The sequence below is a fragment of the Ammodytes marinus genome (genome assembly GCF_949987685.1).
Source record: "Ammodytes marinus genome assembly, chromosome: 12".
NCBI lineage: Eukaryota > Metazoa > Chordata > Actinopteri > Uranoscopiformes > Ammodytidae > Ammodytes > Ammodytes marinus.
In genome coordinates this window covers 23,530,879-23,556,926 of record NC_137216.1, presented here as the reverse complement: position 1 = coordinate 23,556,926, position 26,048 = coordinate 23,530,879, and the positions used below count along the sequence as shown (strand labels likewise).

Sequence of the window (26,048 nt, the reverse complement as noted above, 5' to 3'; positions counted from 1 at the left end):
AATCTATTCAAATGGTCTGTGCTGTGGTTCCTGTAAATACCCCCACACATTTCCTGGGGCCTCATTTATCAACCGTACTTACGCACAAATCTGTGCGTAAGTAGGGCGTAAGAACATTGCCACGCAAAGTATGGCATTTACCAAAATGTACTTAGACTTATGAATGTGTGTAAATGTAAGCACAACTCTGACCATGCTTACGAACAGAATCTAGTGGTAGAATAGCGATATTACAAGCACAAAGCAAAGCATTTAAGAGTTTCAACGTCTGCATTAACACTAGAACCGCCAGCGTTCTCTTTATATCTATAATCGCCACGCGTCAAATCCACCCGTGCATTTCTAGGGTAATATAAAGTCATACATTTGTTTGTTTAATCATCATCTGTGTTTTGGACCTCTTGTTTTATAATCTAAGTTTCTTTAAGAACACTGATCACGACTCAGTAATGAAACTGAAGTAGATGTAAAATCGCCAATACATCAATGAAAACAGATGGTCAAAACAGCGTCCAAATGAGCTAACATCCTAAATGCAATAAATAGTTATATGGCACACTTATTTTTAGGTAAGCTCTAATTGATTATTCATTAAATGTGTCACGTTTACATGTTTTGAAGCGGAGGATCCCTCCGATGCTCTCTGTGCGTCTCAGCACTCAGCTGTGAGCTGGACGAGCCGCGGTGACTCGCCAGACTCGCCAATCACTCATTTCACTTAGTAGGCTAACTCTATTGTTGTTAGGAGCTTATCTTCATCTCTTTTTTATTGAAAGAGTTTATGAATGACTGCACGTAAAGTTGTCAGATCGCGGCAAACAATGCCGTTGCCTTACAACTTGCTCGAAAATATCACATTTTCCCATGCAGCAAGCTTTCTTTTGTTTTAATGCCTGCACTAAGTGCGCCAACAAAATATGTTTTGCTTCGATTCAACCTCGTTTACAAGGGTTTCCATTTCTGTGTTGGAGAAGTTTCTTTTCGTTACCCTCGGCTCTTTACCATTGTGGCGGAGAGGGGTAAAACACATTCAGATGGTTGATAAAGGGATGTGTTGTGACCATATATGGTTAATTGGAGGCGTTTCTGAATGCAAATGGGCTGAGCGTGAACGAGCATGACACTTAAGAACATGTGGGATTTATCAAGATTGATGACTTACTGGTGTGCGTACGATAGGCCAGCGCACGTTTGATAAATACCGATTTTTTTGTACTTAAGCACATACTAAATTTCATTCGTAAGAGTGAATTTAGAACCTTTTCTACGCACTGTTGATAAATGAGGCCCCTGGTCTTTACACTAAGTGCTTGAATGGTTAGATACAAAATATATTCCAAATTGTGCTAAATTGCCTTTATTTAAATATTTGATAACCACTAATAACTTACTTTCTACTTACTCTTAAACTTTGGAAGTGCCACTGCTGGCTTCCTACTGCTGGCAGAGCTTGGATGTCGACTGTGTTGTACCTCCATTTCTATCACAAAAGAACCTTTACTGCAATTTTCTTTAAGTCCTAGTAAATCAATGTGAAAAATGTCTTGTTTCTTCATTCTCCAACCACTATTTCCCTTTTTTTTTCAAACTGTGATCCTACTTGCTTCTTTCACCTTTAATTGGCTTCTGCAGCCAGCAACATTTATTCATACCAAGCACTATATGTGAACCTGTGAATGCCGTCTTGTTTCCATTGCTATTGATTTTGCCCTCTGGCTTGCCTTTGGAAACTTTGTTTGAAAAATGCATGTTCAGAGAGTGGGCCTTTTGTAAACCGAGACATTCTTTGTGTGTGTGTGCGTGTGCGTGTGCGTGTGCGTGTGCGTGTGCGTGTGTGTGTGTGTGTGTGCTTTTGTGGAATTCATATTTTCATCCACGTTCCTCCCTGAGACCTAGTGAGGGGACATGTCAATATGTAGAGATACAGATGGCATCATTGTCATTTCTCCAATACAAATTGCAGCAGCTATGAGAGCAAAACCCATCTAGCCTGTTCCCTGTATTAATGACCCTTGTTCTGGCCTAATTGCTTCCACAGTGTATAAATGTCAAGCACCATACAGATACTAATGGAACAATTGTGCTTGTTGCCTCGAGAGGGGTGCAAATGAGTGGTGGAGAGATGAGGGCTTGGAAAGCAACAAGTAGTCCTCAAGAACCTCAGTAGCCAAACATTAGCAAGGACGTGTATCGCTTTCACACACACACACACACACACACACACACACACACACACACACACACACACACACACACACACACACACACACACACACACACACACACACACACACTCTCAGGTCGGTCATACACATTATAACAGTCCTATATCACTATCTATTTTGTAAGTGTGTGATTGTTCTGTAAACACACTTTAGGCATGTGTATAACCAATCCAGATGAGCCTGTTCAACCCCTGTAGGAGTTTTTTCTTCATGTGGTAGGACTTCAACCAAAGTAACGCACACACCTTCACACACACACACACACACACACACACACACACACACACACACACACACACACACACACACACACACACACACACACACACACACACACACACACTTTTAGTTTTCCCATGGTAGTTTTTTTTACGCAATATAAGACATTTTTTGAGGAGTAGCTAGATCAAAGTGTGGGTGTGTATGTGTGTAAGGGAATGTAGGTTCTCTTGCTGCGACAAAAATGCCCTGGATATTGTAACTGTCTGCAGTGGTAAGAGCTACAGTCCTCTCTATTCCTTTCCCAAGAATCCTTCTCCCCTTTCTACGTACTCCCCTGAAACCAAAGTAACATTTTATCAAGCTTCAACCCCTTTGAGTTGTAAAAATCAATACAGTGAGAGCTCTTCCAGAAAAGGTTGTAAATCATGAAAATGCATTCTCTTACATCCGAGCACATTCTCTCCCCGCTGTTCCTCTCTGCCTCTTCACACTGTGTGTCAGGCAACCCAGCAGTGACTAGAAACTGCAAGTTCCGGGACACTGTCAATGCATCAGAGTGCCACTATTATTAACAAGGGTATAGTACCTCGAACAAAACTGTGAAACATTTAATTTTTTTGTAGTTATTCAGACATCTGTTTGTGATATTGCTTTTGTTCTGTATGGAAATACTATCTCAGAATAGCTCTGACCCGTTCATGTAAATGTTTTACTGTAAACATTGTGGTTCTACCATTCTTACACCATAGCTTCTCTGCAGAGGTGCCAGCAGGTCATAAGGAGTAATTGTCGTACACCCACGCATGCTAGAAAGCTCTCACACAGGAAAAACAGGGAGCTTATACACTTGTAGGGCTCACAGATAAGAACTCAAGCAGCCGTTCGATATCTGGACTTTCAAAAACACATCACATGCACTTTCTGTGCTGTAGCCATGCCATTTCTATCCTGAGAGGAGAACAGACTGTTGGGGAGAATCCTGTCCTGTCGTCCGCTCATGCACAGACACTCGGGCTAAGTGCTCTGGCCGCTTGTCAACAAGGTTTCAGCAGCAATGGACACTGAAATGGCCCACTCTACAGTAAAATGTTAAAATATACCAAATGGAAAGCAGGGCTCTCTGTGACCTGTAACCCCTTAAAATCCTATTAAATGTTAAACCAGGCACTTTGAATGCGGCTTTAACCTATTTTTTTTAGCTGCTCATTTCAATTAGGTTTTTTAAACTGCTGTCCCAACATCTGGATTTATCCACATCTGCCATTGCACACATGTTGCAATATGGCCTGGTTAAGTCTCCATAATGCCAGCAGTAATAGTTACATCCACTTATGTAATGCCCTTGCGTCCAGATTAAGGACTGCACTAAAACAATGGCCAACGAATGATAACTTAATTTAGCCCGTTTCGATGACAACTTCTGACATGCCTCTCAGAGACACACAACTTTCACACTACATCTGTGCGTATGTGTCATCAGTGAAGAATCCCTTTACAAAAGGAATTATAACATTACACATGATAATTGACATCACTTTTTTACAATTCAGTAAGTCATTGGTTTCCAAGAATTTCTCTAACTACCACAACGTCGGTCGAGGTGAGGATGTATCCTGGAGACATATTTCATATTTGTTATCATTTGCACTGAATAAAGTTATAATCAGTGTGGAAATATTTCCAAGGTTGGTGCGTTGGGGTGCACATAGAGTACCCATTTTGCAAAAGTTGCTTACTGCATCAGAAGATAAAATAGAATGTGTAAGGTGCCCACACTATTTGACATGCGTGAGTGTGTGTTTAAACACTCTCAAATACAAATTATAGACTGCAGATGAAATTCACATTAAATTCTCGCTGCCATCGGAGAGATAAAATGACCCTCAAACAAATCCTGTAGGCAGCTGAAACATATTTCTACTGTATGTGTTGAAATGTGCATTTAGACATGTACTAGATGGCAAACATTGTTTATTTCATGGCATGTAAAGGGGCATAACTCAACACAAACAAGTGTTATATTCAACAAAGAAAAGTACAGCAAAAAATGTTTTGTCACTTACGGTCAAAAGCGCAGAAAAAAGTCTGACATTACAACCCCTGCAGCAGCAGACTTGGCATCAATAAAACCGTAATCATTTGTGTGTGCTTGTACTTCTGATAGGGGTTGGCATTTTATCTGCAATGACACAACCTTTGCCGGGCCGTCACCCACTCAGTGGCAAGGTGTCACTTTAGAGCCCCCAAAAAGATGAAAAATGGAGGTGTGCCTGTCAGAAAGGGCATCGTTTCTTTTCTTCTCTGCTCTTATGAATATATTGTGCTTTATCATTCATCCAGAATAATTCTTAGTAGCATTGCTTAGCATTCTGCTGTAAGTACAATTAAGCTCTTTCCTTTAAAAATAGGGACATATATGACCCTACAGTGACAATGCTGGATACATTGAATCATTCATGTTTGTGTATGTGAATTATTTTGGCCTTGCCGGTCGTTCGCACACCAGCGTCACTCGTGTTCCTTTCAGATATCACAGTTAAGGTTTCAGGCTGTTATAATTCTATATTCTTCTCGTTAACAAATCCCATGAAAAGACCAAATGTATATAAAGATAAAACATTTCACAAATGTCTTTCCTTAATTTAAAGAAACGATTCAGTTCCTCCCATAAAGGCAAATAAGAGTCATTTAAAAAGGGACTATTTTATAATAATAATTACATTTATTTTATAGATCTGTTTGAAAATCTTTAAGGATTCATTTCTCGGCATGTTTCCACATTCCAGAGGGTGTCAAGAAGATCAAATAATGAACAACATACACACCTGTCCTTTTTCTTTTTCTTTTTTTCTCTCTCTCTTTTTAGTTAGTATGTATTGTCTGGTGTTGTTTGTTTGTTTGATTACAAAAAAGGGACTATTTTAAGCTGTAGTTCAATACATTTTTGGTGCTAGTAATTATACATGGCAGGATGACATAGTTTGTGGGATTGAGTCAAAATAACCTACAGTGCCAACATCCATGGCACTGCTCTATAGTAAAGGGATATGTCACCCATTGCAAAAAATGGGGCAAATTGATGTGACAAAGAAAGTCTGTTATACAGAGGACCAAAATATGTCAAGCCTGAATACACAGACAGTATTTATTAGTTATGTAAACTCACTAACACGAGTAAGAGGACCAATGTAAGAATGAACCCTAAGACAATGACATATTGTATGTGTTACAATATGTCCAATGCAGAAACTGCAAACCTAACACGTTGCTCCAACACACTGCATATTTTCATATAAACGATTCAAACTGGAGCGGAGAGGAAGAAGGTGTTCAAGTGCAAAGTAGCAAGAGAGAGAGAGTCACATACAAGTGAATTAACAAGCATAGTACATGCACTTCCTCTACTGTATAAAACAAAATACTGGGACGCTGCTGTTCCTGAGGGGGTAAACAACACAAACCTGCAGACACCTCTTACTTTTTCCTTTCTGTATAATAAGCTGTAACCCCGCTGTGCACCGAGTTTCTGTTTATTTCTTTTGTGTGTGTACTTGGACTTACAGGAGTGTGCTTGTGCGCTTTAAGGATGTTGTGTGTGTGTGTGTGTGTGTGTGTGTGACATGTTCTGGTGTATGCTTGTCAGCTTGTCGGACGGGGCAGACTGCTGGCTCGCGCTGACAAGAGATGACTGGCCAATCTAGCAAGAATCAGACTGCCTTGACACCAATCTGGCAGCAATTTACGGATCAACAGCAGCAGAATGGGAAAACAAACACACACATGCATCCAGAGTCACACACACACACACACACACACACACACACACACACACACACACACACACACATAACGTGGACACATGGAGAAATACTTGAGACCCCGCTGATCTAGGCTTGGGTGGTTGCACTTTGTTTGTGTGTTTGCGCACCGACAGGCTTTCCTACAATGTTGTGTTTTTTTAACCACCTATCCTGCAGTCAGTGCCTGACCGCCCTACCCGCTTCGCGACAGCTACCCATTACTACTCAAACTACTTTTGTTTCATAGTGCAGTTTGATTTATGTTATATATGTTAGATATATTCATGACATTCATTTCGGCAGCAATGTTAGCCTTCAAGTCAGTGCATCAGTAGATACTTTTTAATTGAACTCACTTCAAAACATTTATCTTGTTTGATGAACAGAACGTGTGCACAGCCAGACAGACATCCTTGGCACATTTCTTTAAAACCCAGATTGTGGCCTAAATCTTTATTGGACTTTGCAAGCCACAAGTTGGTCTCCCACAGAGAATATCCACTGTTCTGTGTGATATTTCTAAGTATGGACTGTGAGTGCATGTGTGTGTGGCTGCGTGTGTGCCAAGGGAGCTGTTCTGGGCCAGTGTTAAAGGCCCTATGCCTTCAGGGGAACTTTATTGAACACTGAAGTGCTTCTGGTGGCCTAACATCTCAAAGGTGTCAGTGATTTTTGTCGCCCTTTTGGTGAAAGGTATATTTTTGTAACACTGAGGTTAAAAAATAAGCATTGCAACAGCATGTCAAGGTGACTGTACTGTTACTGCCGTTAAGTTCAAATGAATTGATATTTTGAAGTTTGCAGTGAAGTGAGGTTTTGGAGTGCAGTCTGATGTCTCATTGTGCTATGGCTGCAGAGATGAAGGTCTCTATCCACTTCACTGAATAAGGAAATACAAAATGTCTCCGTCTACAGAGGTCAGAGGGAACTGGCAATTCATTGTATCTGTATCCAGGTGACATGATGCAAACACAATTGAAAACTGTATTAAATGCCGAAGATTCTGTAACATTATCATCATCATAGAATAAGAATAAATTGAGTTGCCAAAAATGTGAGTTTTTTTATGAATCAGTTTGGTTGTAATTACTCCTGTCACAGACTTTTTCATTCATAATCATAATGTTGAGACGCCTTTCTCCAAGTCATTCATGAAACATAGTATCATTTGCATCGCCTATGAATATCAGATAAGTTTTGTAGCAACTTATTTGTTGCTGCTCATATCTGATACAACGTTTGGGTCGATGTTACAGTGTGTATGTGTGTGACAACAAATAGTCCTGCTCAAGGTATCCATGTGTCTTTGAAGACTAGTCACAGAGGCATTCCTTTGTGCCTTCAAGGCTCAGCCTGGAAGCCTCCTTCATCATACTTTGACTAAGTGTCCACTGTTTTTACTCTGTCATACTATAATCTGCAGTGTGTCAAAAGCTTAATCTTCTTCAGGAGAAGCATCACCATCACTGTTGAATACTAAATACAGCCTTGATTTTTGAATAACCTATTGCATGTGTTCTTAAATCATCAGGTTAATGTCATGTACCTGTAACTATGAGAAATGTGTGTGTTGCATGTTCTTGCATTGTAATTTGCCTACTTTGACAGCACACATGCTTCCTGTCATATCGTCTTTATTCTTATTATTCAAGGTTTAAAGAACAAAAACCAAAGCTGTACACCATCTGTGCACACAGTTCATCCAGCTGTTTACCAGTGACTCTCCTCTTTTGGCCCATGTCTCCTCTCCCTCCTCTGGGTTTGATAATAAGACAGGTCTCCTCCCCATTGTCTGCACACTGGCGACGTGACTCTTATACTCATGAGGGAGGCGGCTTAGCATTGGTAATGCAGCTCAGCTTTCTGGAGGTTGACATTTTCCATGGATTAATATTTTTTATGCTGGCAGCATTAATAAACAATTTCTTGGTTTCCACGGTGGGGTAATGCTTTGGTGACACCTTATTTGGCATTGGCCTGGATGTTACCAACGTTCATTTATATATGAGAAAGTGATGCACTATAGCTTTAAACTCCCAGTCCTTTCATCTGTCGGTATCCCTTTGCCTCTTTTCTTTATATTTTTCTGCAGAAACTGTATTCCTCCCAGTCTCTGCCCCTTCCCACCAACCAAACTCCCTTTACCACTCTCTCTCTTTTAGTCAATGTCGTTGTCTTTTGTTGTGCTTTCACTCCACTGTTCTCCTCTCCTTTATTTCTGTGGCTGTCTTTTGGTTTTCGTGACTGGGGCTGATTATGTGGGACCGAGCAGTTCTTGCCCTCGCGTCGTCTGCGGCCAAGGTCAATTATGGCCTTTCCCCTTTCAGAGCAGCGAGGCACTGATGTGGAGAGAGCCTGCAGGGCGGGCTGATCCAGTGGGAATGGAAATCGACCATTTGGTGCCGCAAAAAAATGATTCGATCTGCTATACCGGTTTGAGGGTGTCGCAATCTCACTCTCCCTTTTTCTCCTTCACAGTCATCCTTATATATTTTTTAAACATTTGGGCGTAATTATACAGCAATTAGCTGAATGCAAAAGTAATACTGTCACACAACTTTCTAGTATGGTTTGGCTGCTTCTTTTAAAATGACCCTATAACTCCACTTATTAACAACATTATTTACAACATAACACAAACGTGCTGCCAGTACGCGCTGGGTCACATATAGAATAGTTTCAACAGATGAGACTTCTGTGGGTGTCTTTATTGGATATGCACTATTGGATCATCAACAACACAAAACTCAATGAGTATAGTATTATGTGTATGTTGTCATCTGAAATTATTGTTAATCCCATGGGCCTTGATTTGTAAGTCTTAAAGTGTCGTGGATACCCTGATGACACTAACTTATTAGCATCTTATTAGGTTTTTGTTACAAACATGTTGATTAGTGCCGCCTTGCAACAGACAATCATTTGTCCCCCCTCCCCCACCCCCCAACAGTTTTGGGGAAGAACTTGAACAGTTAGAGCATGACAATGTTAACATGTAGTATTCAAAGTCAAAGAATGTAATGGGTGTTTGTGTGTCCACTTTTGGCCATGTAGTTTATAGTCAAGGAAATTAAAGTACAAGAAATTATTGGATAACATAGACTATCACAAATGAGAAAAATAAGACTGAATAAAAAGCCTCCATCTTGTTTTGTGACAAGATAGCGACAGTCACACGATGAAAGCGCTGTGCTCGTCTTTGACATTTCACACACTTAAAATGCAATCAAGACACACAATGTGTCTGGCGTCATTTGCCTTTATTGCTCCGATCTCCAAATCAAACTGATTATGATCACTGACTTTTGTTCAGCAATCAGCTTGGTGTCGCAAACAAACCACCTCCACCTGCTCTGCCTCGGTAAACAAAGCCAGACTTTTTTTTTCTGCGTCTATGAGAAGGCGTTTGATTAGCCACAATTATGGCCTTGGCGCCTGGCTTGTGTGATTGCTTTGACTCCAGGCTGTTTTGCATGTGCCGTTCAAGCAATCAATGCTGGGCTAAACGTGGACAGGCATCAAAATGTAGTGTCTAATTACGGCAGCCAAACCAACCTGCGGTGACGAGGGAAAGGTAGAATTAATTACATAAATGAAAAGAACTCATGGATCCATGAAGGTAAAAAGTGTTTGCCTTCTAATCGGCTCAGCAACAGAGTTCGCTTCAGCATGAAATGAGCATGTTTGAACATTCTTTCGGAGAACCATTGTTATTTGGTTTAGTGAATGCAGCAGTGTGATTGAAGACATTTGTTTTTAGCTAGAAAAAAATCACCCATGCGACGGTTTTCTAAATATTCTATTATTTGGGATGTATTGAGTTATACATGCTGTGTGCAGTGTATCGTTTCTGTGACAGACAGGACACAGACTTACCTTTCTGACAACTCGGACATAATAAGCATCCATTTGATAAACTGCTGCATGCAGCCGACGCACAATAAATCTTAATGCGCCCGACAATATGATTAACTATAAGGTCGACCCTGTGATTCGTCCAGAGGGAATGTTTATTTATTTGACATTAAACATGTCCACACGGCTTCGACGAGGGGTTTTTAATCATTTAGATTCTGTTTTTATTGGTTGACTGCAAAGCGTCTTCCTATCAATGTATTGTTCAGATTATTATAACCTTTATTTAACAAGGTTAGTTTCATTGAGATTACAATCTCTTTCTCAAGGGACACCTGGCCAAGATGGTTACACTTACAACATAACACATCAAGACAAAATACAAGTTCAAAATGCTCCTGAAGTGCAATTAGGGAATACATTACAATTATTTATTACAACATTCACATTTTCAATGGAGTCTGATTTTAAAACTCTTAAAAATCGCAGATAAAGAAGCAGCATGAATGGTTTTGATCCTAATCCCTACATTTGCTTCTACAATAGTCCGAAGTTAATTACTTTGTGTAATGAAATCACTGGTGTAGGAATCTCCAGCACGCATCTCACATAAAAGATCACCATTCTGACCTCTCAATGCCTGCACTGAGGCTTTTTAATGTTTTTCAGCATAATTGAAGTGTGAGTTTTTCGCTAGCCCATAATGTTGTCAGTGTGCGTCACTCGTTTGTGTCTTCCACTCCGAAATGCCCACGAGTCCTCCATGGAGGATTGAGAGGTCACTTAGAATACAGCCGGGTGCTTCTATGGATCATTATGACCATCCCAAGTGTTGGCCCGCTCTTTCCTACTCAGCTGTGCTTTCAGCTGAACACTGTCTGGGGGATTAGCTCTGACATGAGCCATTCACCAAAGGGGCTAATTAGACCCGTAATCATGGCATGGTGTGTCCTGTGTTCAATTCTGAGCATTTAGCTCATGAATAACCACGTGTGCAGCCAAAGAACAGAAGATTCATAAACAGTGAGCCTTTACCATAGTAACGGTAACATCTGGCCAAACGTGGAAATGTTACTCTAGTGCTCTTGTGATTTTTGTATTGGGATGACGATGCATGTCAGTCGATCCAACACAGTAATCCAGACTGTAATGTCTCCATAGCTTTGTGACGGATTGCCATTGGAATTTATACAGACATTCATGATGCCTGGAGGATAAATTCTATACTGATTTAGGCGATCTCCTTGACATTTCCTCTAGCAGCATAGCGAGACTGTCATTGTATGAAATGTTTTGAGAGCTATCGGATAAATCTTGGAGTAGATAACCATCGTGCCCGGAGGATCCTTCTGACTTTGGGGATTCCCCAACTTTTCATCTAGTGCTATCAACAGGTCAAAGTTTGGGCTTACTCGGTGAAATATCTTACATCTACTGGATGGATTTGAACAAAATTATCGGTTCTCTTATTTCATTTTCAATATTCGGACAACTTGTTTGATAATATTCTGTATGTGTATTTCTTTTAAGTTAGCTCAATATTAATTCATAGTGTATTGAAAAACACCTCCATAATCTTGATATAGCTTTTCAAATTGCAAAGAAATCCCTTATTTTTGGGTCCCTCAAATATCTTCAGGACTTCTTTCCCTTCCATTGAGAACCATTAGTATGGGATGTATACGACACATTTTACATGTTCTGTACCTAGTTCGATGAGCTCAACAATCTCAACAGATGTGGCAAACCCTCCGTTGTGATGAGTGCGCTTTGATTTATACACCCCCAATGAATGCCTTTATTTTTAGCCTGGCAGGGCGGACAATGTGGAAACGCTTTTTATTATACCCTTCCGGTGGAGATGAATGGGCAACAGCAGAGGGAGATGTGGTGCCTCCGTGGTCATTCTTCATTGCCACATTGAGGTGTAAAAGGATGGAGGAGTCACTTGTACTAGTTCTATCATTATTCGTACAAAGTTTAGAAGGTAGTCAGAGACAAATTGCTAATAGAAGACACAGCATTTGAAAATAATGGGGGTTGGGGGAGATGTTTCCAGTGCTGAGGTGGATAGGGTCAGTGGCTAACAGTTTATACTTTCTGCCGGGAACATGAGTTAATTGACTAAAGGAGCGCTCCTACTACATCTGATGTCAAGGTTAAGGCCAAGGAGAGAATGAGAGTTGCATTTCATCAGAGCAGGTAATTAAGGCTAGAATGGGACCTGATCATAGCGAGATAGACTCTGCAGCGCTTTTCACGACAGGTGGAAGTATGAAGTCCATTTCACCTGGCGAGACAGTTTTTGCGCCCGCCATAACATCATTCTATGCATTGTGTGTGTGTGTGTGTGTGTGTGTGTGTGTGTGTGTGTGTGTGTGTGTGTGTGTGTGTGTGTGTGTGTGTGTGTGTGTGTGTGTGTGTGTGTGTGTGTGTGTGAAAATAAAGGTGTCCTTTTGTCCTGATGACCTCAATAAAAGTTCAAATAAGAGATATTAATCTTACATAATATGAGCCATTCATTTGAGTCCTCTGGAATGTTTTCCACATATGATACGATACAATTCGATACGATGCAATTTTATTGTCCCCTTAGGGAAATGTATTCTTGGACTCAAAAGCTGCACACATACAAAATAAATGCCCTGACAGTTACAACATAACAAGAACAAAAAACAGTCTATTCAAATAAGACTGAATTGTTATTGTTGTTGTTCTGGTCTCACTCTCTTTCTGGTGCCTGTGTGTTTGTCTACAGGAACTCTTCACAGCGGAGTGCAAGTTCAAAGAGTCGGTGTTTGAGAACTACTATGTGATCTACTCGTCCATGTTGTACAGACAACAGGAGTCGGGGAGAGCTTGGTTCCTAGGGCTCAATAAAGACGGCCAAGCAATGAAGGGGAACCGAGTGAAAAAAACCAAACCAGCTGCTCACTTCCTGCCCAAGCCATTAGAAGGTAGGTACTGTAATAGAGTGATAAATGAGATCATTTTAACACTGCAGGGTTATTTTTGATGTATTAGTCATAGTTAGAAAGGGGAAATCAAAAATGTCTCGGAATAATCGAAAGGATAGGTGAGGGTGATATATTCAATAGTTTTCAATGAAAAAAACAACATAAATTTAGTCAATATCAGTTATTGTTTGTGTTGCCAAAGCCTGACCCATCTCATTCCTTTGTGCCAAAGAGCCCCATTGTTTCCAAAAACCCATCTATGTCCAGAACCAATTGCAATTTAGTAAGTGTTCCTTCATTGCAATGAGCATGGAAATTGTTTATTGTCCTTGACAAATGCATCATTTTCTCTTGCTAAAAACTGCCCAGCTTAGGAAATGCCTGATACTTAAATAAATGATTTAGAAGAATTCTGTCCTCAGTATGGATTTGGGGCTGGGAGCCACTGACAAGCTATATACTGTATTATTAGTTTTAGGGCAACATTAAGCATATTTTCTCAGTTGCACATTTATATGCTGACGTAATGAATAATAACACAAAATATTGTAGTATGTTATTAACACAGCTTTACATTGTTCTTCTTTGTTTTTCCTGACTTGGAGAAACTCAAAGGCCATGATTAGCAACCGTTCCCCATTTTCCTTCCACTTTTTATCACCTGAAGCAGTTGCCAACGTTGCAGGAACTGTTGTTACTGTAAACAATGGCATGTTCTTGCAGCATGCCATATTAGACATATCATATATATGATCCTATTCTTAGTGATGATGTAACGATGTGAAATATCTGTGTTTGACATATTTTTGTATTCATGTTCAGATTCACTGGTATGCTGCTGTAAGCATACAGTACATTGATAGCATGCAGGGCAGCTCTGCGAGTGCAATATGAAATGTTGATAGTCCAGCAGATGCCACCATCCCTCTCGTCAGCAGCCAGCCTGATTGCTTTAAACATGGAATCCATTTGAAGTGATCTGACAAGACAGCAATACAGCCTGTAGTGTCAGTAAAGTGGACCATAATGAGACAAGATTCGCTGTTTTGTTGAAAAGCATGTGCTTAGACTCAGAATAAGCCCTGACTGATGCAAGTCAGGATAATAGCATGAAGCCCTAGGCAGCTTCTTATCTGCTGGTTTTGAGGGATTTTTTTTTCTGTATAAAAACTTTTTAAAAGGGAAATAACAGTAGATATTGTCGAGGGAGATACCGTATGCTCCTTATAGCTAGCGCGTAACTTTTTCATATAGATGAACATCAGTTACTTTCAAGAGATCGCTAAATGAGTTGACACAAAGTCGATTTAGCCTATCAGCTCCACGAAACTCCCTCTGTATATGTCAGTTTGGCACGGTTTACTGATGTCACCCCCCCCCTCCCCAACATTGGTGCAGGAGCTCAGAAAAATCCTAAGAAGCGCCCACGAAATGGTTCAGTTGTTGATTCTACTGCAGAGAAAAATGAATTACTCAGCATTACTCAACAGAAGTGACGCACTATAGTTTTTAGTGGTTTTTGACGGGTACACTCCAAGGTGCAGGGATGGAGGGATCTTGCTAACAGCCTTTTTTTCTCTCTTGTCACTCTTCTGTCTTTCGCTCATCTTTTGCTTCTCCAGTTGCCATGTACAGAGAGCCATCGTTGCATGATGTCGGAGAGACGGCGGTACCCAAGACAGCGGCAGCAGCAGCGACAGCAGCAGCAGCAGCAGCAGTAGTAGCTCCCAGTAAAAGCACAACTGAGCCGGCGGTGATGAACGGAGGTAAACCTGTCAGCAAGCCCGACAAGCCCGCCACATAGCCACACACCAGACACCAGTACCCAGTGTGTGTCTGTGTGTGTGTGTGTGTGTGGAGGAGGAGTGGGGGGAGGGGGAGCATAACGGAGGCAGGGCTTTTCCCAACTAGACTCCAGACCCTCTTTCTTCTATGGATCAGATCCAGACGAAACCTCCATCCCCTTCCTTTCCTTTTTTTTCTCTTTTTGCTCCTCCTTCCCTTTTTCCTCCACGGCTGACTTTCTCCAGCACAGGAGGGAAGAGGACTTTGATCATGGAATGCCTTTCAGAAACTTTCCTCTGAAAACGGAGAAATTCATGTGAAAAACACGTGTTTCACAGCCACGCTCGTGGTACTCTGCTTGCCGACGGTTCATCCAAGGAACCTCCCAACCCAACCCAACCCCGCTCCCCCCCCTCTCTCTCTCTCCAATGCCCTGTTGCAGCAGCGTCTGTGTACCTTCAGATCTATTTTCTATACCACAGTTCACCAGCTATGTTCTGGGATAGAGACTGTATAGATAGAGCAAATACTTGGACTGTCGTCCTCTATTTTTTACGAGTATGTTCCCCTCTCCCTCTCTTTCTATCTCTAGTCACACACTTTTCTCTTTGTCAAGTAAGCTAGAAAAGATAAAAACATTTTGCAAGGGAGTCGTGTGATTTTCTAAGAAACACATTCACACAGATGTGGGACAAAAATCAAACAAACGCAGATTTCGAAATACCAATCCAAATTGTCTTGTTCTCACCTAAGACATGCACGCACGCACACACACACACACACACACACACACACACACACACACACACACACACACACACACACACACACACACACACACACACACACACACACACACACACACACACACACACACACTTACAGAGAGACGGACAGACAGACAGACATATGTAAGGTTTGTGGGGGACAAAATCTTTTTGAAGTTGATAAAAACACACTGGAGGCTGGCGGATAGCTCCTGCAATCAAAGTTGATGAAGTGCTAATTACCGCCACTGCAATCAATGCAAGGAGCTCCCTACGCATACACACACGCACACGCACACGCACACGCACACACACACACACACACACACACACACACACACACACACACACACACACACACACACACACACATTTAGAAACAGAGTGTGTGGGTGGCAGAGCGCTGTAAGGAATGGTGTATACATATCACTATCTAAGTCCCACTAGCGGTTCAGTCCGCCTTCTCTGGTAAATAGAAAAACCTGAAGTCTATTTTTCTTTAATCTTATTTCCGAGCGTGGGCTCTAGGAATATCTCTAGGCCTTGTAGGCCTCTGTCCCTCACTCACTGACTTCTTTGGACTATGAGGCAAGGCTTGTGGCTTTGACCCAGATGGTCTATAACTGCAGCACTGGCAGCCATCTTATGGCAGCGTCTACTTCTAGCCAGAAAACAACATGGCTGAACACCAGTAGGCGACATTTATACTGTACTGGCTGCATCCCTATTTGGTTCAGCAAACTAAAGCATGGGCAAGGTTAATATTGTGTTCTCTCTTCTTGCAGCAGTTATACAAGAGATGGCTTATATTGTAACATTTTCACTGTATAAAACCTAGGGAAAATTACTATTGAAGATCATACCTTTTTAAATGACTAGATATTATTAATATTATTATGATTATTATTATTATTATGAGAGGATTTGTCTCCTAGCTCAGCATGCAGAGTCCAGTACTGATCATCTTGGCCTACCACGTGCCTGTTTGGATCTTGATTCCTGGCATGCATAAACAGGTTGTTCCCAGTCCCCACTGGGCTAAAGGTGCCTCACCCACTCGATACATCCATGTATAGGACACGTAGCATTATCCACTGGAAAAACAACACTCAGATATACTCATTTTGAAATGACCAAAGTATTTTGTTTTGCATCCCTAGAAGAACTGATCCTTAAAATAGTCGATTTATAAAACAATTATCTCCGATTCGAAGCTTTCACTGTGAGAGAATTTGATCTGTCCGAAAGAATCAACTCCGCTCAGGCACCCCCAACCACTCCCCAAAGGTCTTGAATGATGTCATTTTGGAGAAGTATGTATACCTTGAATTAATCACATGCATGTATTTTGTAAAAAGGAACAAGGTATAGGTATAATTTCTTCTCTCTGTGTATGCTGACGATCACTGGAGTTTGGTGGGGGAGTTGAATGGGCATGTTGTAGGCTATTAGCACACTCACAGCTAATCTGAAGGTAAACCACTGCACTTTGTTTTTTTGCATTTTCATCGCGACTGTTAGCGGTTTCTCAAATCTCTACCCGATCAATCAATTTATAATGTTTGTCTTGCTTTAACGTTTTTTTTCCTAATAGTTCTGTTTGATAAGATTTAGAATACTAGGTAGATTGTGGCTGCTGTGTGCAACAAAAAAAAACTGCAACTATATTGAGGAATTGGTTTGATGAATATACTATTCTGAGTTTATTGGGATTACACACAACCATTTCTTATTACAGCACATCAAAGCACATGAGTGAGAATCAATATTTGTCTGTACAAAGCTATTACGAAAATGCTGTATGTACACACACACACACACACACACACAAAAACACACACACACACACACACACACAAAAACACACACACACACACACACACATACACAGGAGCTGGAAACCACCGTAAATATGATTTTGGGCCGACGTTTTGTCCTCATTACAGCCTATCATCCTCCACACTTACAAACTCTACATGCTGGGCTGGCTGCTGCTCCAGCCCTGCAGTCCAGTTAACTGGCTCCTCCAAGGCTGGCTTTATTTTTGTAAATGACCGGTGTGTAAATGTACATCTGTTGCGGATCTCTGTAGCCACCGTTTATTTATTTATTCTGTTGGTTTGTCCTCATTTTTCTCTGGTATATGGGACGTGTGTGTGTGTGTGTGTGTGTGTGTGTGTGTGTGTGTGTGTGTGTGTGTGTGTGTGTGTATCTGATGTCGCCTCCTGGTCCTGGTCACTCTTGCTTTTTGTTCCCCCCTTTCTCTCTTCAGATGTGTTACGAAAAAAATATTCTAGCAAACTTAGTTTCCTCCGTCGCTTCTGTTTCCAATCTGTTTTTTTTCTTATTTTGTACGTTGTCCCATCTGTTGCATGGGGAGAGGACGGCATTGATGAACTGCATGTAGTAGGCTATGTCTATCAAGAACTGTTGGTATGTACCGCTAATTTTACATACATATATGCAACGAGTTTGTCTACACTATACAGTTTGTGTTTGTTGTATACACACATACAACATATTGAATAAAAATATTTATATAAAGGTGTACTGTAATGTCAGTAACATACTTAATGCAATATAGTGTGCAGTATATTATTGCACCTGTCATTTTTTGATGGGACACAGAAAAACTAAGGGGTTGGCTAGTTTAAGCATGAAAAAGGCCAAAGTAGAATTTACATTAAATTTTCTTTGTGACTTCTTATCGGTCCTCTTTTCAAGTGGTGACTGAGCTCTTGTGTCAATGCAGCTCTCATCCCCTGATGCCACCTTTTGAAGTGACATGGACATCCAGCATGCCACAACTATGTATGCCCTCCCTTTGTTTCCTCCACTTAGGATTTAACCTTATCACTAGTATGAGTTGGGTGAGAAACGTCCGTCACATAGTCCGGGGGTGGGGTTTCATGGGCGGATTGTTTGGTTTGATTTACCGGTGGAGAAGAAAAATAGGCACTATTAAAAATTGTTTAATTTCAAAAAGAAAAAAAAAAATATATATATACCATTGCAAGTATGCCCATTGGAGTTATGTCATGTTATAACAAACTTTGTAACCATGTATGATTAAGGTCTTCGCATTGTTTTCCATGCAAAAATGTTGTGTCATGCGGCACATTTAATGTTTTATTATTAAAAAAAAGAAATAAAAACCTCAAACAGTAACGTCTGCCTCCAGCTTTCGAATTAACTTTCAGTAAAAAAAACACACTTGCATCATTCCCCCCGCAGTATACCCCACATACTGTATTCCTTAACAATTATTCTCTCTCTCTCTCTCTCTCTCTCTCCAACATTTGGATTTGTCGTGTGCTTGCATCATAGTATGCGTGTAGCCATCTGGAATATGTAATTGCCTCTACATTACAAAAAAAAACTAAATAATAATACATAAAGCTGTTTTGGAATATGCTTAAATGTTTCTTTTACACCTAAAACACCCATTTCTTATAAGGATAATTTGTAACCAGTACAATAAAAAAAAAGTGACTGTCGTTAATGATATGCAGAATTATATCCATGTTTAGTTTTTTCTTCTCCCTCCTCCTGTGGTTGTTCCAGGCCGAGCTGTCTTATTAACCAGCCTGGTGTGGGTATACCATGGTCGCTCCGGGCAACCAGGCCTCTCTTGACTCTTAACACCAGTGTCCATCTCTTCTCCTCAGTACTCCGTTCCAACCCAGATCTCGCAGGCGTTCCCTGTCCAGCCGTCCCAGCACTCACAGTTGCCACAATTGCACAGCCCGTTCCCTGTGAGGAAGAAGGCGACAAGAAAAGCTGTGAATCAAGCAGCTGTGCCATCATGCCCGACCTTTTAACAAGGTTCCTCTTTTCACACTCTGCTTCCCCCTATGGGGCAGCTCTCTGGTGGTTGGTGGTGGCTGACTAGACTGCGGAGGACATTTTTTTCGGGTTGCTTCTGCAAAAAGGGAGAGCGCTCTGGTTTAATTAGAAGGGGAAAACCCTTTATACTTTACTCAATACATTTGTACAAGTTCCTGGGGCCAAAATAACGACTAAAAAGTCTGTGTAGATTCAGGACAAACTGTGGTGGCATATCGATACTGGGGCTTCACCACTCATTAGATCAATCGATAAAAACGAGCGGCAAAGACCAAAAGGTGCTTTTTAACCGATCGGATTGGTTCCACAGCAGAATGAGAGCAGCTGTCAATACGCAGGACCGGGAAATCATTTATAGAACCTGTACCGCTAATTCATCACACCTACCTGTCAGCCATCATCGAGGGTAATACATCAATCAATATTAAATGTCAGAAGGATTTTTAATGATCAGTCTCGTGTTGAAAGGGACTTTAGAAGATGCTTTGCAATTCAGGATCAAATGTAAACTGCACTAACAGGGAAATGATGGTTAAAGTTATATATTTAATAACTTGTACAAATGTACAATTTGATATGCTTTTCATTGAGTGATGCTTTATAGAAATGCAAAATAATAACACAATCAGTGAAATGGAAATGAAATGGGCCAACACCCTTACAACGTTTTAGTAAGGTTACTAACCGTTATTTAATCTCCACCTCAGCAATGTATCTGCAGCTTTCATTTTAAACAAAAAACTATTGTATATCCCAGTTTGTTTGAGGGAAAAGGATGGGTTTAGTTTGTACACATTGTAAGTCTGGACACAGATATTCCAAAAATCTGAGCAGTATTTCTTAAACTATTGTGCTGATACAGTCAGTCCAAAAGGGGAGCCACATCAGCAACACAATCATATTGGTTGTTTTGCTATGCTCTGACAACCAACCTCGTTTAGCATTTGGGTATGAAGAAATACCCAGAGCAAGATAACCTAACCACATTCTACTCTAGGTGTGGCTAAAACCCAGTTGCCCCAAGCTTTTTCCCGATCTCCCTGAGCTGTCAGACAGAGGAAGCGGAGGTTAGGAGGACTTCTCCTGCTGGCCTCCTGTCACACAGCTGAACAGACATGTCTACTGCAAAATATCACTGAGGGAAGGGACGCCGGAGTCTGGGGAGGGACGGATGATAATGAGGGTAAAACAATTAAATTAAAAACACTAGAACGAGAAGATGTAGCTCATGGATGTCAGTCAAAACTCCAATTTAAAACTCACATCACAAAGAAGTCCCCGGTTTCCTTTCAGTATACAGTACATTTGATTCTTAAATGACATAAAAGTGTTAAAATATAGAGTGCAACATAATGTGGTAAAAAAATCCACAACATGCACACAGGAGCGTTTAGTGATGTTCTTCTGACTGTCAGCACAGGCAGGCTAACGCTACCCTTGACGACCAGTATTTGAGCTAAGCTAACTAGCGATGAGAGACCCATCTCTTCTTCAACAATACATGCACAGTTACAGGGAATAGTTTTTTCTGTCACCTTGTCTTGAACCCGGGGTGATGCAACATGCTCAAAATATATTTTATAAACTATTCCTTTAAAGTGGGATTTAAAAACAGCAGGCAGCAGCTATTGTTGAGAAGTTGAGAGAGAGAAAGCAATAAAAGCGAGGATATGTAGATGTTGCATTAAGAGACTGAACTTGAGGAGTCAACGGTTGTTTTTTTCTCACTTTATGGCTGAGCTGCTGAATACAGGGAGCAGACTAAACAGACCTCTCTCTGATTAAAGGATAAGGCTGGCCATACTTAATATTCTTGTAGTCAATAAAATCCCATGAAAAAGACCAAAAACAGCAACGGCTTAGTCTGTCTTTCAAACTTCTGCACTTCACTCAAAAATAATTGCAAATATACAGTTTCATTGAAAGAAAAATGGCACTGTATATTTTAGCAGAATTGTGCATGTTTTTGGTAGTATTTTATCTGCAGATTAATACGCATTGGGCGCAACAGTATTTATGGCCAGCTTTTTAAGTACTGAAGTACTAAAATACAACCTTAAAATTGTTTGTCCTTTACTGTAGTATTTGAATGTGATCCTACTTTATATTCTATTCCAGGGTGGAATTCCCACTACATTTCAGAGATAATAATTGTATTTTTTAATCCACTCTTTATTTAGGGAGCTATAGTTCTAGTGGCTTTACTGATTCATCTTTCTTGTCCAGTTAATACAATCAGATGGATTGTTAGAGATTGATAAAGTAGTATTAAGCAGTTCCACCTGTAACAGTTACATCCCGAAAAGGCTGAATGGTCTAATCCATCATTAATAATAACATAATGCTGTAATGTAATGTATAATAGTGTACCCTGAGGAGGACCATTCGGCTACATAAAGAGTATATAGACTAAGTACATTTAGCTGTTACTGTTTAGGAGTTTGTTTTCATGCTCATCCCCAGGACAGTGTATGTGGGAATATAAATAAACAGTGCCCATTTCCATGGTAATGGTGGCCTACTTCTGTGTTGTAATAGCTTTTGACAACAATGGAACTCAAGAGGAATAGGATATGTGAGGCATAGGGTACACACAGATAGTACTGGATTTTCGGTTTTAGTGTCTTCATGGGAATTCATTGACACTAAAAAGAAATGAGAATATCACTAGCTAAAAAGGGCCACCAATATTCCCAACAGGAGTGGGATAGGGAGGATATTTGTTTTCGTTCATGCTCCTCTGAATGTTAAGTTTACCATTTGGATAATTGATTGTAATAATAGTTCAGATGGATAAAACGATTTCTACAAGCTGGTGACAAAATGTTGCTATTTTTTTAATACATTTTTATTTTCTAATTATTATCATACCTTAGTTGCAGACAGACAGACCATTATGTCTCCTATCTGAAAACGTTTGCTGAGATTATAATATTCAGCGCATGAAATGAACCAGCAAGCTAGCATACCTAATAGGCTGAATTTTCCACATCGCTCATCAGTTGTATGTGTAATGAGAAATCTGCTAGTGTTGAAGGCTCCGTGAAATCTGCAGATGCACACGGTATTCATTGACAAACTTGCCTCACAATTTTTTTTATCTTTCACATGCAAAAATGACTCCATTACTGCTCCTTGGTGAAGCAGTGGCTATCATGTTATACTCCATTGAATTGCAATTTTCATATATACTGTATACTCCTGTCAGTTTTATGGTAATCTGGGACATTTCGCGCACATTACCGTACATTTTCTTTTCTTTTCCCCTCCCCCCCATACTTTTTAAGTTATGTTTGTGTGCATCTGAAGCCACTGATGTTCATTACATGACATTAAGGCTGACATTTGGAGTCATGAGGAGAAACACTTCTGAACAGCTGTCCAGATTCTGACAGCCCCCTAGGCAACAATAATTATAAACATGTAGTGAGATTCCCATTATCAGTGGGGAGAAGACTGCTCCTGTGGATACACGACTACTGAGAGAGAAAAATGTATGTCGGTGTATGTGTGTCTCATCTCAATTTATTTCTTTATGTTCCCTGACTCACAGCCGTTCACATTAGTTGAATTGTGTGTGTGTGTGTGTGTGTGTGTGTGTGTGTGTGTGTGTGTGTGTGTGTGTGTGTGTGTGTGTGTGTGTGTGTGTGTGTGTGTGTGTGTGTGTGTGTGTGTGTGTGTGTGTGTGTGTGTGTGTGTGTGTGTGTGTGTGTGTGTGTGTGTGTGTGTGTGTGTGTGTGTGTGTGTGTGTGTGTGTGTGTGTGTGTGTGTGTGTTAGAGAGAAGAGTTAGACAGGTGCACTCAGTTCTGATAAACTAAGATTTATTTCGGGAGGTGAGTCGGAACGGCTCCATATTTTACCCTGTCCAGTCTGGTTTGGTAGTGTTCATCTTGTTTTTTTCTTGTTTGTCAATGGATCCAATAACAGTACATGTGTGGCAGCTGTTGCTCAAGAGGTATAGAGCAGGTTGGCGGTTCCATCCCTTCCTCCTAATTTCCACACGTCATACTGTCTAATGATAAGACACCGTACCCTTAGTTTGTTCCTGAGAGACAGGGTGGTGTGTGTGTGTGTGTGTATGTATACGTGCGGGCGGGGGGGGGGGGGGGGGGGTTGTTTTTCTACTCTACCTGTGCAGATGAGGCCGTCATGTTTGTCACACTCTCGGTCGTCACACTCGCAGAACTCTCCAGACACCCACCAGTCTTGTGGAGAGCAGATACATTGGCCACAGTGACAGGAACCTGAACCCACACACACACACACACACACACACACACACGCACACACACACACACACACACACAAACACACACACACACACACACACACACTATTAATGTTAATTAATCACACTTTTCTTCATCCAGGCTCGTAACATTTTGACAATGTTTATTTTTTACACCATCCAAACTTTCTCTTTTCCTTTTGTATTTTTTCCTGTAAGTTCTTTATTTTTCACAGAAGCGTAATAGTGTTTTTCTACACTAAAGATTAATAGTGATGGGCAGAGTGGATATGAGATATTCCCCGGGTGAAACAGCTACTAATATACTTTTGCCACCAGGAAACCAATCCACCCACACTTAACATCCTCTCCTCCCCGTCACTGTCTATTTCTCTCTCAAGGAAAAGCGGCAGGATAATAAGGTATCACGGATTGGTCAAGGAAAACTAATCTGATGCTGTCTACTTCATTTTGGTCTTCCAAAACTCACACCTAGTGGTCCAGCAACTGTGTTTCCTAATCTCTCCTGGTTTTTATCAACACACACACACACACACACACACACACACACACACACACACACACACACACACACACACACACACACACACACACACACACACACACACACACACACACACACACACACACACACACACACACACACACACACACACACACACACACACACACACACACACACACACACACACACACACACATACAGGAACTACATATGTGAGAGAGGTGAGATTGTTCCAGTATCTGAATGTAGTGGAGCATGGAGAATGAACATGCTCATCTTCATTTGGCCGGCTCTGCAGGGCTGGACCCACTGAGGTCGGCCTATCTCTGTAGATTCAAAGCTGCATTGCAGAGAAGGGATCCTATTGTGTGCCGTAATTTGCCACCTAATGATACATAGAATGCAGTGACAGGGCGCAGGGCTTCATTATAAACTTATCGGATATTGCTGACAGGCAGCTGCATAGGTCTGCAACTAATGATTATTTTAATGATTTATTGATTCGTTTAGTGAGAAATGCCACAAAGGTGAGGGTTTCATTCAACAGTACCATACCAAAGGATATTCAATTAATGAAACTGAAAAAAAATAAAAAAATCTAATATGTATTGATAAGATCTTGATCGCTTTGATTTTGGAAGGTACAGTAGCTGAAGGTGTTTTTGATGAGCTGTTTCTTGCATGACACGTTCCGGTCTTGTTAATTTGTGCCTGGTAAAATATGGGAGGATAAAAGCAAATCTTGTCCAGATAAATTCAATCGTTAAAGAAGAAGAATTTATTAACCTGTGACAGAGCAACATAACTGTGGGTGTCACATTTGATGTTAATCTTGTAAGATTCTGCTGTCAGTTTGATTACCTGGTACTATAACTTGATTGTAGAAATTATGACTGCATATCATAGACAGTTGGATTGAAGTAAGGCCTCATTTTATATGCTATAGGGGTTTTTGATTGAACTGTGTCTTAAATGTACGACACACAGTATCAATTATGATAGTTTAATAGGCTTTTGGTTTGAGCTGGACTGTTCTTTCTTAACCTTGGAAACAGTCTCAACTTTCTTTCCATGTACTTCCAACTTTTGGAGATTTGACTTTAAGTCATCATACAGTAGAAGAGAAGCCCTTGGAAGAGCTCAGAATCCTTGAAAGTTTAGTTATCTTTATTTGTCAATTCACACAAGGGACATTTAAATTTGTCTTTTCGCATATCCCCCTGGAGTAGTTTAGGGTTAAGTGGTGTACTCAAGGGCATAGTGGTAGGCACCGTAGATGTAATACCAGCCACCACTTGTTTTACTACTAACACCCTCCTGTCCGGTGCCAGGGATCGAACTAGCGACCTCATGGTTACTGGTTGGCCCCCTTTGGTCTAGGCCATCTTACCAACCCTAATGTACAGGTACAGGTCAACCACCCCTGACCTTTTGCATATGCAAATGCAGGACCTTTACTTATAAAGAAGTATTTTCACAGAGTGGTGTTGCTGTTTATACTTCCAAATAAGTAAAGAAAATGAATAATTCTGACTTTAATGGGATCTTTTACTTATAGTATTGTAAAAACGTCTTGTTCACCTTTTCCGTTGCACACCACTCCGTCGGAGGTCTCACAGAGCTCCTTGCTCTGGACGTCGCTCATGTCACATGACCTGGCCAGGTGGCACTGCTTCCCAAACCAGCCCTCCTGGCAGATGCAGCGGCCGCACGAACAGTAACCGTGACCTGGCGGTGGAGGGCAGAAGGGCCTTCATTTTAAAAAGGAGACACAATATGGAGCATGGCCATGAGAAAATAGCAACAAAAAAAAAGAATAAAAGGAAAAAGAAAACA

At 40.8% G+C, this 26,048-nt stretch overlaps 2 protein-coding genes across 3 annotated transcripts in view; one reads left to right on the top strand and one right to left on the bottom strand.

Annotated features, from left to right (window-relative positions):
• The window catches only part of fgf14 (fibroblast growth factor 14), a gene marked incomplete at both ends in the record, with an annotated part of 96,371 nt that extends 81,508 nt beyond the window's left edge, over positions 1 to 14,863 (top strand). For both annotated transcript variants that reach the window (XM_080038215.1, XM_080038214.1), the window contains 2 exons: positions 12,861 to 13,059; positions 14,682 to 14,863. In XM_080038215.1, coding sequence (XP_079894341.1) covers positions 12,861 to 13,059; positions 14,682 to 14,863 — 381 coding nt within the window. The remainder of the gene's footprint in view (positions 1 to 12,860; positions 13,060 to 14,681) is intronic.
• Positions 14,864 to 18,567: 3,704 nt separating this feature from the next.
• itgbl1 (integrin, beta-like 1) overlaps positions 18,568 to 26,048 on the bottom strand; it is a 48,239-nt gene continuing 40,758 nt past the window's right edge. The window contains exons 9-11 of the mRNA XM_080038213.1: positions 25,794 to 25,940; positions 23,589 to 23,702; positions 18,568 to 19,364 (exon numbers count right to left, since the gene is read on the bottom strand). Of these exons, the coding sequence (XP_079894339.1) occupies positions 19,276 to 19,364; positions 23,589 to 23,702; positions 25,794 to 25,940 (350 nt within the window). The 3' untranslated portion in view covers positions 18,568 to 19,275. The remainder of the gene's footprint in view (positions 19,365 to 23,588; positions 23,703 to 25,793; positions 25,941 to 26,048) is intronic.